This window comes from Ammodytes marinus (genome assembly GCF_949987685.1).
Source record: "Ammodytes marinus genome assembly, contig: scaffold_550, whole genome shotgun sequence".
In the NCBI taxonomy this organism is placed as follows: domain Eukaryota; kingdom Metazoa; phylum Chordata; class Actinopteri; order Uranoscopiformes; family Ammodytidae; genus Ammodytes; species Ammodytes marinus.
The window spans coordinates 439-14,119 of NW_027648523.1; the positions used below are offsets into that span (position 1 = coordinate 439).

The following is a 13,681-nucleotide window of genomic DNA, read 5'->3' on the forward strand; positions in this document are numbered from 1 at the left end:
TTTTCAGAGAAAGGTCGCACTGATGCTGTTTTTGTGTGTATGATTTGTGTTAACACTTTCTATCTGACTTTTAGGATCATGTTTATGGATATAATCAATGCCATTTATCCTGAAGTAAGGCAGATTCCAAACCATAAGAGGGCACTTAAAGAGAACACACACTTATAGGAACACAACTGCAGCTATTAATTGTTAACTCTATAAAGAAAAAAGATTCAAAAGAAGGATTCAGCAATTCTGAAGCATGCTTTTTATCTTTTGGTCAAAATCAGTGAATATCTCCTCACGATTCACTACCTGTGTGTGTGCGCTAAACAAAAACAAGTGTGTTAAAACACAGCCTAGGCTCTGTAAACAGCATGTTGCTAGCTATGTTTGGCCCCATGTGTTTACATAGCAGAGACAGAGCCTAGGCTGTGTATTGACCATGGTATTAACACCAGATCATTTTTCAGTGCACACAGTACTGACGGGTATCAGTTTGTGAGCAGTATATTCACTGATTTTGACACAAAGTGATTGTCAACATAACAAGCTTTCACCAGAATCCGCGACTTATTTCAGACTTTCAAAACTAATGCAGACGTGGACATTGACAACTGACCTGACTTTGGGGGCCCAGGGGAGGCCCTTGGGGAAGTTGACCCTCTCCGTGGGGGGTCTGAGGGGAGGAGGGGGAGGGGGTGGTTGGATGATGACATCACGGTCCATGGGGTCCACCTCACCCTCGATACCGCTGTCTGTGTCCTCTGGGTCCTCCTCCTCATCGCGGGCGTCATCGTTCTTAAAGGGGTCCCGCTCGTTGTAAGTGTCCAGGCTGTCCTGTTTGACCAGGGGCTGGGAGGGAGGGAGGGAGGGAGAGAGACACTTGGTCAAATGCACTGGAAAGGTAAAGGTATCTTAACAACCTCAAACCTGCCTAACGAAAAACAAAAAAATAAACGCTCTATGTTCCGGGTTAAGCGTTTTACTATCCTGACATTTCAGTACCTTAAATTTTAAAAAGGAATGTCCTTTTCTCAAGTTGAAGTTGGACCACCTTTCAGTTTGAGTTAAGGTCAATATACTGTACTGGTGTCCACCATCTAGATTTTGCAATTGCAATTCATCATACTCACAGCAGGATTTGCTATCTGAATAGATTGGCTGAATATAGGCTACATTCAGACTGCAGCTATAGTCTAATGGGAACACATCAGGTGAGTTTTTTTTTTTTTTTTGCACAAGGAGCATTACAGAAAGCTGCTGACAGAGTTTTGTCTCATATATCAGCTTTTGGCCGCATTGAAAACATGCTGTGCAAAGCTATACAAAAAAATAATGAAGAGTTGAGGGTGTGCAGTGTGAATGTATCCTAAAGGCATGGGGCAAAACTTAAAAAGGAAGCAACATTGTATATATTTTTTAATGAACTACTATTACTACTACTATTACTAACAAACTAATATAAATAGTTTTTGTATAGAGCATGTTAACCAAAATGCTTTAAAAAAAATCTACCAAGCAGATTCCAATTTATTTTTTATGCAAAGCTAAGCTAACCGTCTCCAGCCTCATACTTAGCATACAGATAGGAGAGAGGTATTCATGATCTCATTTAACTCTAAGCGTATTCACCTCTTGTTATAACGCTCGCATTCTGTCAAGTCTAGCAAAAAACTCGACAAAAAAATCAATGTGACATTTTATCAAAGTGTCAGGAAAATGACAGCTTCACCACTGCATCCACAAGCAACATTTCCTATTTCAAACTTACCACACATCTGCACTTCAAATAAATACGGGGAAAATGCAAGCAAGGCCCCAAAAAGGCTAAGACATCACATTGAGCTGTTATTTACACACACATACACATACAGTATCTCAGTTCAAACTTTTTTTTTTTTTTTTTTCAGTGAATGACTGCGGCAATAGTGCAAGCATCAGGCATGAGTCAGCGTTCTGGACATTAGTTGAGCTTGTGCATTCGATGTATGGTGCGCCACTGGTAGTACTGATGCTGTACTTTGTGAATAAATACGGTGAGTGTGTATGGTGGTGGTAAGGGAGGAGGGAGGGAGGAAGAAGTGAAACCGTGTTGTGAGCCATTCTCCATGGAGAAGCCATTCACTGCTGCGATAAGGCAGACTGTAAAGCTAGCGTTTTTCTTCTATCGGGGTTAGGGGACAACTGCTTTCAATGGCATCCATTTTAAGAGAGAGGTCAACCGACACCCAAATAACAAACACCTGCAGAAGCGAAAATATGGATCAGGATCTCAATTCACCTCCTCAATGAATGCATTTTAAGGACATTGGCCCCTAGTCCAGAGTCTATGGCGCAAGGTAAAACCTGCTAGCAATGTGATGGAAACTATAGTACAGTGACTGTCTTTATGGGATTGTGAAGAATATAGTGACCCTTCCAGCGCCAATGATAACAGCCAGCAAGTCAGCCCTGTCTCTCCAAACCTCCCCCCAGCCCCCAGTATTGAGCAAGGCCACAGTGGAGGGAGGAGGAGAGAGAGAAGTAAAGAGGGGAGAGGGACAGTGTGAGGTGGAAAAGGTGGAATAAGTACAGGAAGGAAGGAGGAAAGGAGAGCAGGATGAAAGGGATGGATAGGGAAATAAAGAGGAGAAATATAAGGAAAAGGAACAACATTATGAAGATTTTAAGGGCATAAGGATGGTGGAATCAAGGTTTTGAAAAAAAAGGGTGATGATGGAGGAAATAGGGATGTATAGATGGCAACTTAAAAGATAAGAATGTTGGAGGATAATGAAATAAATAGTAGGGATAAAGCAAAGATGAATTAGGTTAATGGAAGAAAAACATGCAGGTGGCAATGCTTAAAGAGAATAAATAGTTTGACATTTTGGGAAATGCAGTTATTGTTCTTGAGAGTTACATGAGGAGATCAACACAGTGTCAGTCTCATTTCTATGCGCAGAAGTAGATTTAAGTCTTGGCTTTACAGCCTTACAGTTAGCATTCAGACATGCATCTGATGTCCATCTTCCCATCTAGCACTTTCATCAAGCAAAAAGTGTAAAATGTCAAATTATTCCTTTGGGTATTGGAAAGGAAGCAGGGAGTTGGATTTCACCAAAACCAATTGGAGCATTCAACTTTGGGTTTCTGATGATATATATAAAAAAATATATATAAGTGTACATTTTCAGTGTTCCAAAAGGAAAACGTGTTAAATATTGCTTTGTCAGTTTTGGTGCATCCCAATATGATTGGATGAAGTTAAATAATATAGATGATGGAGAAGAGGAAGATGGAGCAAAGAGAAGATGAAAAGAGAGATGAAAAAAGAGAGAGAGAAAAGAGAGAGAGAGAGAGAGAGAGGAAGGTAGCGGGGATGTGGGTCGGGGGAGGGGTTGCTTAAAGTCCAGCTCAAGGCAAGAGAGAAAAATGCAGAAGGTAAAGAAGGGGAATTGGTGGGTAAAGACCTGCTTCTTGGTAAAGGGACTGTCTCCTTCCAAGCTATCAACAAAGGCACTCTGTGGGAACACAAGCAAGAGGGGCAATGAGAAACCAGTAGTGGTGCCAACAACACAGGGATGTTGGCACAACTTTTTGGGAAAAAACCTGAACCAGCACAGAGTTAGAGGGGTGAAGTTACAGAAGGAATTCTATAGGACCAATTGACTGCATAGTGATGGAGCTGTAAAATAATGGGGACATTAGTGTGAGGTATAATTAGCTCTAGATGTAAACGTGGCATGTGTGCGGGTTTAGTTGTGGGTTGGGTAGGGGAGGGGTCGCCATACCCTGCGGCTGCGGCGGCCTCTCTTCCGGCCTCTCTTCTGCTGCTGCTGTTGCTCTATGAGCTCCATGGCTGAGGCCGGAGGAGAGGCTGCTCTCATGGCCCTCACCACCTTGATACTGTCCTCGGGCAGGGGGGGAAGGGTCAGACGCTCCCGACCCCGAACCTTCATCTCCTGGAGCTCCTCGAAACCCCCCAAGGTGAACTGGAAGAAGGTGTGGACAGAAACATGGCGATTAGTTTAGTGTATTTGTCGATACATTTGTTTCATGGACAGTCCCCTTTAATTAACTGTACAATAAAAAAGGAGCAGATTTTTTTCCCCCAGCTAATTTCGAGCTCTAGTCCCTAGGACAGTTGTCAACAGGCAATCTAAAATACAATAGTTAAAAAGTAAAAAGTAACATACAATACGTAACATTCAAAATTACAGCAGGCCTAAGCATAGGGAAGAGAGAAATACACACATATTGCACACAATTGGGGCGAGCACAAACAAGCTAGCACGGATGACGGCGAAGACAGCAAAATAGTCGGGAGGATGCAAATGGATACATACAGTATATCAGATAATAATTCAGTAGCAGCTTTAAAAGGCCTTCAGAGTGATATAAGGAGGTTAAGTGTCAGTGCGCTCTCACCAGTAAGGTCTTCCAGAGCAGCAGCAACACTTTCTTCATGGGGAAGTGTGGGGCGTTCATGCTGCAAAACTTGGTCACCATGGTGAAGAGGAGCAGAGCGAAGGGCTCTCCGTTGTACAGAGGTGAACCTGAAGGGGTCAGGGTTCAAATCATTCTATCAGCGGAGTTATGCATATATGAAAGCATACATTTTTTTCAGTATGGTAGCTTGTAACGTCGGATCAGAGAATGTACAGCAATAGACATTTACTACAACTATTTTGTAATATGTTCTACACACTAACACACATACAGACACACACACACCTAGCTCATTCTTGAATGCCTCTCTGGCCGCTTTCCACTCGGGTCTGTCGTCCTCCGTTTGAACTCTAATGGTCTCCACCAACAGGTACATGATACTCAGCAGCACTCTGCATGGAAAAAAGACAACACACAGGGCTCAGCTTGACCTTGAGTGTGTGTGTGTGTGTGTGTGTGTGTGTGTGTGTGTGTGTGTGTGTGTGTGTGTGTGTGTGTGTGTGTGTGTAGCCTGTGCATTGAGGGCCCTTACCGGTTTGCTAGTTCAATAGACAACAATACAAAGGAGGGAATGATGAGTGCCAATGAAAGGCAAGTGCAAGAAGCACAGGAGAATTTCATGCAATCTGCTTGCGGATGTAAGTATGAGAGGAAATTATTTCCGTGCTCGGCCTCGGATAATGTGCCATCCAATTCACAATTACCTGATGCAAGCCCAGCAGCGTTCTGTGCATTAACCGCTTTGTTCGCTCGACAAAGCCTCTCCCTTTGTTCACAATAACTATGTAATGGTTTTCAATTCAAGAGCAGCAATTAGGGGCAAATTTACTTCTCTAGTCTGTAATTATTTGTAAGTGTGCAACCAGGGAACGCACAGACTACAGGGAGCACTGCGTATCTGTGATCATATGAGTGTGTGTGTGTGTGTGTGTGTGTGTGCGCGTGTGTGTGTGCTCGTAGAGGGGTGCTCAGCCTGCTTTGTTCAAAAAAACGTCAATCCCATTAAGCAGAAGCAGAGATTGAAAATGAATGTGAGGCAAGAAGACAAAGATTGTGATTACATTTTGAAGATTAGGTTTGGATTTGGCAAGCATTAAAAAAAAACACTGAAGTGAATTGAATTTTTTTTTAGCAAAAGAGCAAAACAGGAGGCAGATGACAGCAGAATTAGAATATATTCACGTACATTACTTATTCCTTCTTAGGTGTAGTGACGTGGGTACACTGCTTACCTGAGCTCTGTGCTGTCGGCAAGAGAGATGGCAGGCTTCCTCACTGCACTGCTGCACGCCTGGTTGTTACTGCAGACACAAAAACACAAGAAAAAGAGGGGCATTCTTTTATTTTGAAGGAGAGGTCCGTGCATATGTACAATAAACTGTCAATATAAAAGTCTAAAAAAAGGAATAAAAGCCTTTTTCTATTTCCTGTCTAACCAGCCGTGACCAGCACGATACCATGTGTGTGTATGTTTACCATGCTGCACAGCAGAGGAGTGTAAGCAAGCCAATAGGCCAGACGGTGCCACATTGCCTCAGAGCAGCTTATGTAACAACAAAGAACACGATGGATCCCAAATGAGGCTAAAAACCGGCAGCGAGAGAGAGCTGACTTGGAAGGATCCATTGAGGCTGATCAAAAACACTGTGTTTACTGTATTCCTGCATCTCTCTCTCTCTGTCTCTGTATGTCTCTCTCTCTCTCTCTCTCTGTATGTCTCTCTCTCCAAGTGTCTGTTCTATCCCCAAAAACCTCCTCACATTGAAGAGACCTGAGATTCAAACTTGAGCTGATTGTGAACGAATTGCAGATTTCATGGTAAAGATTTTCCTTTATCTGAGAAACATACAGTAAGAGCACGTTTACCCTGTACTACAGTCCCCTTACTTCCCTGTTTGCCCTTCATGTCCTTCCCTTTTTTATCTTTTACCCTCTATTGTAAATACATGAGCGCCAGCAAGTCTGTAGTTTTATCAAGCACACTCCAAGGTGAAAGTGACATTGCAGCATTGTTGTTTGATTAAAGTGGAAGTGATTTTGTCAGTGAGTGACTCATTTCATTACCTGGCCATTTTCCCTTCCCCTATCTATTGATGTAGTAAAGGCAAGTTTTTAAACAGAGTATGACTCATGCACACACACAGCAGCGTGTCCTGTGTGTGTGTGTGTGTGTGTGTGTGTGTGTGTGTGTGTGTGTGTCCTATACTCACTCTATCTCCATGCTGAGCAGCTCCAGCAGTGCCGTGAAGATTCCCATGTGGTAGAGCAAGAAGACATTGTGTCTGGACCAGATGAGCACATCCACCTCTGTGTCACACTCATCATAAACTCCTATGGGGGAAAAATTGGAAGATGTATTGTTTTGTGAGCTATTTTCAAAGGATATCGCCATAATTTCTGCTATTTAGTTTGCCAGAAAAAAAAAAGATTTAGGATGTCCCCAATTCTTGTGGTCAGATTTAGTATGATGCTTAAAAATACCCGGATGTCGAACACATCCGGCAGAGATTTTAAGGGTTGAAATCAGCATGCTATTTTGGCCGATTCTGACCCACAATCCAGTGCGCACCGGAAGTGACGTCACATCGATGTAGCCTTCGTATGAAAACAACCGGGGATGCGACGGATATAAAAGCAAGAGGCAAGATCAAGGCGCAATGTTATGATGAAATTAATAAGTAATAGGATGTCCAAATTGAATGCCTACTGCATGTTAAGTTCATTCAAAAAGAAAGAGTATGCCATTTGGAACGCAAGGTATATGTAAATTGTGCACACTTCCTCAAACAAATAGTGTACATTAGTGAGTATAATTTAACATAAGCACGATGGAAATAATTCAATTATTGATAGCCGCCAAGTTATATTTAGCTCTGGTGCTGTGCATTGCTGGCTTGCTGTCAAAATGTCGTGCCTCACTAGGACGCTGGATTATGACAGAGCCATCGTCAATTATATTAGCAGCACCTGTGCCTCTCCCACTATGAGAAGACAAAATGTCTGCCGTGAAAACAGGTCTATTGCTTTACTGTATTTATTTATTTGATTCCATTTGTAATGTATTGGTTTGTATACGCACCCTGAGCCAGGTAGAGTATGGCCCTTGCCACCTTCAGCCTCTTGTCTCTGTCGGTGACCTCCAGGGCATCCAGCAGCCTCATCACATACGCCCTCTGCTCCTCCACAGTCAGCTCAATCCACCTCCTGCCTCGAGCTGCACACGGGAACACAGTGTGCAAGGTTCTTTTTCAGAAGCATTTCTTTCAGTATCCTCCGTCTTAGAGAATTCAATGCAGGCTGCTAGAATAGTCACTATAAAACCCACACTCTTCCAAGATAAGTTCCAAGTCTGCATGTTCTGCAATTAGGGGATCAATTTCAATTCAGACACTTTCAAAAGGGGGTAACTTTGTTTTTTTAGAAGGGATTTTATGCTCCAGATTTCCTCTGCATGTTACACCTCTCATCTCTTCTGCCTTCCTCCGCATGTCTCAAATGTAAATTGTTTGAAATCAGATTGTTAACATAACGTGTGTGTGTGTGTGTGTGTGTGTGTGTGTGTGTGTGTGTGTGTGTGTGTGCGTGTGTGTGTGGAAGAAACAGTCAGAGTGCTGCTTTAAATAGCCTGTGGTAGTTTTTAATATCACGTTTAAGGCCCATTTCATCAGCTCTGGAAATAGCTGAAAAAGCAAGAGAGTATTGAGGCATACGGAGAGTTGGTGGCGTAAAGAGGAGAAACCAGTAGTACAGAACCGGCATATGCACAAGCAAATCTTATTAGCACTGGCACAAGCTAAGTCTGACTTTAAATGGATCTCACACTACTACAGAAAACAAAGCATTAACAGTAATGCATGCCTCTCAAAGTGTAAGTCCTCTATTCTTAGCCTTCATTTGATTACCCAAGACAGTAATAGGCATTAAGCAGGGTACCATCACCAGCTCTTCTTCTACTTAAAAATGATCTGACTTGCACTGTCTTCTCAAGTCAGGAAGAGAAAAATGCTTTTTCTAATTTCAGCACGGCCCTCTCTCCCGCCCCACGTTCTTTTCGTCAGCGGGGGAGCTTAAATTAGACATGCCGTGATAATCACTGTGATTAGTATTGGTCATTTATGGCTAATTGAGGACAACATTGACGACCACACACTGTCAGTGGCCTTGACGTGTACACAAAAGGCACACGTCAGACAGGAAAGTCATCCTCCACTAACACACACACACACACAAACAAATAAATAAATACACACACTAATGAAAAGTCCTGTGCACTCTATCTCTGTGAGACAGCAGCAGCCAGAGATGCTCTCATCTAATCCTGCTATTCATTACCCCCTCAGCTTGAAGAGGAGGAGACAGATAAAGAGGATGAAGCAGCTCGCCTCGCTCCCTTCCTAGACCAAACGGAAGGAGGCTCTTTTGTCTGTCATGTGTGCCACAGTGACTTGAGACCTTTATAGCGTCCTGCCATGATGTTACACAATGTCCTCACCACCATCCAAAAACCCTCCTACGGTTCAACTGTATGCACCAGATGTTTGGAATATTTTAACCTGGAATCAGCAAGTATGATAATTTCCTCAGCAATTCTGGAGAACGATTGTTGTACAAAAGTCACTCTGTGTCAAAATCAGTGAATATCTCCTCACAATCCGCTACCTGTCCGTACTGTGTGTGCCCCTAAAAAGAAAAATCCAGTGTTAATGCACAGCCTAGGGCTCTGTAAACTAGTGTGTAAACAAAGGGTATGTAGACAAAGGCTAGCAACATGCCTTTTTACAGAGCCTAGGCTTTGTTTAAACACCAGGCTTTTTTAAACAAAGCAACAAAGAAGCATTTTCTTTTACAAACTCTTGTCAATTAATGTTGAAAAAGCTGCCTTGTTCTTGGTACCCAAACACATTAATCACATGGTATCTGTGGGGATATTCATTATTTATTTGAAAAGATTAAAAGGAGCAGAGCTTTGATGTGCCTGCATGGTCACCGTCGACTCAAAAACTTTTAAAAAACACAGCAGCCTGCCCACTGGAGAGCAACGCCGGCTTTGTGTTATACTTCAGAGCCCAACAGAGTTTGACACATCCCTTTAAACAGCTTTTAATGTGAACTTTAGGGAATGCAAGGCTTGATCAGGGGAAATGGGTTTAATGATCACTGTTGCAATGTCAAATATTTTTAAGTAGACATTTTTGCAATCCTGGGGAAATGATATAACTTCTATGATGATAACATTATTGTGTGAATAGCAGATTTTTGCCCCATGAATCATGCAAAACTTGGAGCAGGGTTACACGGAAAGTCCAAATTAGTTGAACTCTGAACCCAATCTGGGTGCAACAAATCACCGTTGACAATTGCTTGAATTGAAAGATGTACTTAACAATAACAATTTAACCCTTATACCAAGACCAGACTAAAGATACATTTGGTTTGCAAAAAATATCAACCTTCAGATGCAGCTTCCTACCGGGTTTGTTACAAAAACCCTTTTGGAGTCCAAGCATTAGCATTGTAGCATGCATTCACTTGCAATTGCCATTCAAGACACATTTTATCATGAGTGCACATTTTGTTTCCTCTGTCCTAACCTTCAAAATCATCCATTATCAATCACTACACTACAGCAGAGACATTCAGAGTTAGACAAAGGGACTTTCTTGTCTGGTTCTGTCAGTCAATAGCAGTCACACTGTTGGAGGAGCCATCAAGGTCTCCTTCTCTAAACCGCAGCAAAACAAAAGGCAGCAGCTCCAGTCTATTGCCTGTAGCCTTCTTTGTGTTTGATATAACACAGCAAAGCAGGGTCTTGGCAGAGTGTGTGTGGATTTGTGTGACCCCATTTTGTGTCTCAAACAAAACTGCAGACAGCTCAGTTTTTAACTCTCTCTTCCGGTGAGTCACTGACAGATGACACAGGGGATTGACACACACTTCCTACAGGTATTCTAAACACAGTAGGGGATGAGCGAAAAGCTTTACCATGACCATTTAACAGACCTTTTAATCTCTCTTGCACGCACACACGCACACACACACACACACACACACGCACACACACACTGTACCATGGCTCCTGAAGTCCTCCTCGAAGTAGTCTCTGTTCAGGGCAAACTCCGGCTCCTCTGTGTAACTGTAGAGCTCTGAGGACACACATAGAGCACAAGAGAATTGCAGCCAAAAATATTTGTCAACTAATCAAACAAATTCATCTGTAACTCTTTTGCCAATGCTAATGCTTAAATCCCTGATTTTTCCAGGAAACATTTTGCCCCTTCTAAGGTAGCACCTTTTCCACTGCGAGGATTTGCTGCCTTTCTTTTTGTAGATCAAAAAAATAATACCATTTAAAAATAATGGAAATATTAGTTTGCGAAATATTTTATCATTGAGTGTAGTGTCAAGAACATTTTCTTTAAGTCAGGCTTCCTGCCTTGGGAAAAATAATTATACTAATTCACTAAATCTAATTAATGTACTATAACCATACATCTTTAGAATACAATATAACAGAATGGACACAGTTTGAACATAATTGAAACACTTTAATATAAGACAATATAACAGAACAGCTGCATATAGAATATAAGTGAAAAGAATGGAACAGCATAGGATAGGAAAAAAAAAGCTCCTAAGTGGTGATGTCATCTTGTTGTGAGAACACCACAGTGTAACGATCCGTCAGGCTGCCATGTCTCTCCTACTGTTCTGAGAGCGCTCGTCACTCCCCGAGCCGAGGAGCTGTCACTAGAACGCAAGTCTTTTGCTGTGCCTTTGCCAAAGTGACTAACACTCTTGGCAAATCAAATGCTGCTTGCCCTCAACCCCTGATAGTACACATCACTTTGAATTGTTTAACATTCCTCTCTACACATCCCCTGGAGAAAAACAATGGTGCTTCAGAGGATAAGGAAAGGAAGCACCATTGTTCATACTAATATAATACTGCGTGCATCTTTTGGCATCTATAAACCAACACATTATAGCGGTGCCGTATACACAGATGCTAGCAATTTTGGCGTTTTTAATTGTATAATCACGGTGTTTACGCTAACTCATCATAACACATTAGTCATACAATTGTGTCCTATGTGTGGTAAACATAGGACAGTTTGTACCGTGGCCTTCAGCAGTGTGTCAGCTTATTGTCCTGTTCTCATGAAAAACACTAACACGAAACAGCCGAGGAGAAATCCTAAGGAATGCGGATCCATGCAGAATTATTATTTTTTTCTCCAATTAATAGCACATGGTTATAGCCTGTTTGTTAAGTCAAAAATAGATAGTTTTACTTCGGAAATATGTGGTTCACACGGAAACTAGATCATTTTAGCTGAAAGTCTGACACAGTTTGACACTAGAGCCACATCCTGCTAGTATGGGAAAACAAGTTTTTAGTTAACAACATGACAAGAGGAACACAAGAAAATGATCCAAGAATAGACCAGATTTAATTGTTTGTGTATCAGTCAGTCAGGAAAAATCACATCACAAAGAGAAATAAAATGAATTCAGGATGTAAATGTTAATTATGAAGAAAAAGTTTAGTAGCTGCTCAGTCTGTTACCCGAAAGCTCAGCGGTCAGTGCGTCTGTGTCTCCGTACTCAAACTCCAGGTTGGGAGACTCCATGGAGCCCTGTGAGGAACAACAACAAAAAAACACAAATATTAGAATTTACAGTAGGCTACATCGTAATACGGAAGTGAACTTAGCTGATTACAAACGGCCACATGCAAACAGATACGATTACTCAAACATACTGCTAGACACATTTTTTGCCAACACCTACACCTCTACTACTACTACTACTCTGTGCTCCATTTGCAGTCACACACACACACACACACACACACTGCACACTTCACCCAAGCACGCTCTTCAAGGCTCGTTCGCAGTTTTGCTGCACCATGTGTATTTTTTTTATTTATCGAGTTTTGATTGGCTGCTGAATCTCCAGGCAGCACTGAAAATGTATTTCAAGGTGCTCAAAACAAGAAGCCACTCAATTGGCACACATCAGCTACTGCTTTGACCCCTCTGATTGATCGAGGCTCTCTTTACAAATTGACGATAGACTGCAGTAAGAGGAGAGAGAGAGAGAGAGAGAGAGAGAGAGAGAGAGAGAGAGAGAGAGAGAGAGAGAGAGAGAGAAGGCTTAGGAGACGACATGAACCCTGTTTCAGAGCAGATTGGCTGCTGCTGTGTCCTTCCAAGGGGGCTCCTTCTAGGCACCAACTTGAGCCTCACCCTGTGATTAGCCCGTGCCCAGGAGACTGACTGCACACGTTAAGTTTGCAATCACACTAAAAATAACTCAACAAAAGGTGGCAAAAGTGGCATATGATGTTCTTTAAAAAGGGTTTCAAAGCTTTCTCAACATACCAGAGCAGGTGATCCATATAAATGAACGCACCCAACCTTAAAGCAAAACAGGCTGACGCTCACACTCAGGCTCAGATTATTGCTTTTACTGTGAAATGAAATCAGATGAAAGCGACAAATGCAAATGCCTTTAAGGTTAGGACAAGGTCTTGACTATGGTGTACATTTCTGGGAAACAGTTTTTAATTCAAATTCAGCTATAACTGGCCAATACTTTGATTTAAGACTAAAAAACGTAATGATATCCCTATCAGCCACTATGCCTTCTTTGTACTGCTAATTAGCGAATGTTAGCATGCAATCATGCCAAACTAATACGGACTGCCTTATACCATCCAAGCATCATGTTAGCATTGTCATTGTGAGCGGACTGACGATAGCATTTAGCTCCAAATACATTCTGGAACAGGCAGTGCAGCATAATACTTTCAAAATAAGACAGCATTCAACAGCATCTTGGTAGTCTAACATAACAGCTTAACAGTGTTAAAAAGGTATATTCTTGACACTTACATACAGTATAGCATGATATTCAGTATCTTAACAATGTGTGACCTCTTTATGATTATAGGCTTGGGACCAGTAAAAGATTAATAGGAGTAAGAGAATAACTGGTGACTGGATTTTCTTTTTTTAAAGAGTTCTCTTTTTTTTCCAGGCGGGGGTTGTGTTAACTGATGAAATTTTCTCTGCAGGGATGATTAAAGATTTATTTTAAGTCAATGAGAATATAAAATAAACCTCCTAGCAGCACTGGAAGTCTGCAAAAGCTGCCAGTGTTATTAGATGTGTTTAACCCTGTCAGAACTGCTCCAGGATCAGGACTGTAAATAAGGATGTGCCTCCGAGTCGGCAGTCCTGGTTAAACAACTCTGCGTTCG

The 13,681-nt window shown here is 41.9% G+C and overlaps 1 protein-coding gene across 1 annotated transcript; it reads right to left on the reverse strand.

Moving 5' to 3' along the window:
- Window positions 1-604: 604 nt before the first annotated feature.
- On the reverse strand, window positions 605-12,053 carry LOC307270431 (striatin-interacting protein 1 homolog; the record flags this gene model as incomplete). Its single annotated transcript, XM_080054311.1, has 10 exons — window positions 605-837; window positions 3,438-3,488; window positions 3,759-3,959; window positions 4,396-4,523; window positions 4,702-4,808; window positions 5,649-5,717; window positions 6,627-6,747; window positions 7,496-7,630; window positions 10,485-10,559; window positions 11,984-12,053. Coding segments are annotated over 10 exons (1,190 nt in total), but the record flags the coding sequence as incomplete, so codon positions are not given.
- Window positions 12,054-13,681: the final 1,628 nt, after the last annotated feature.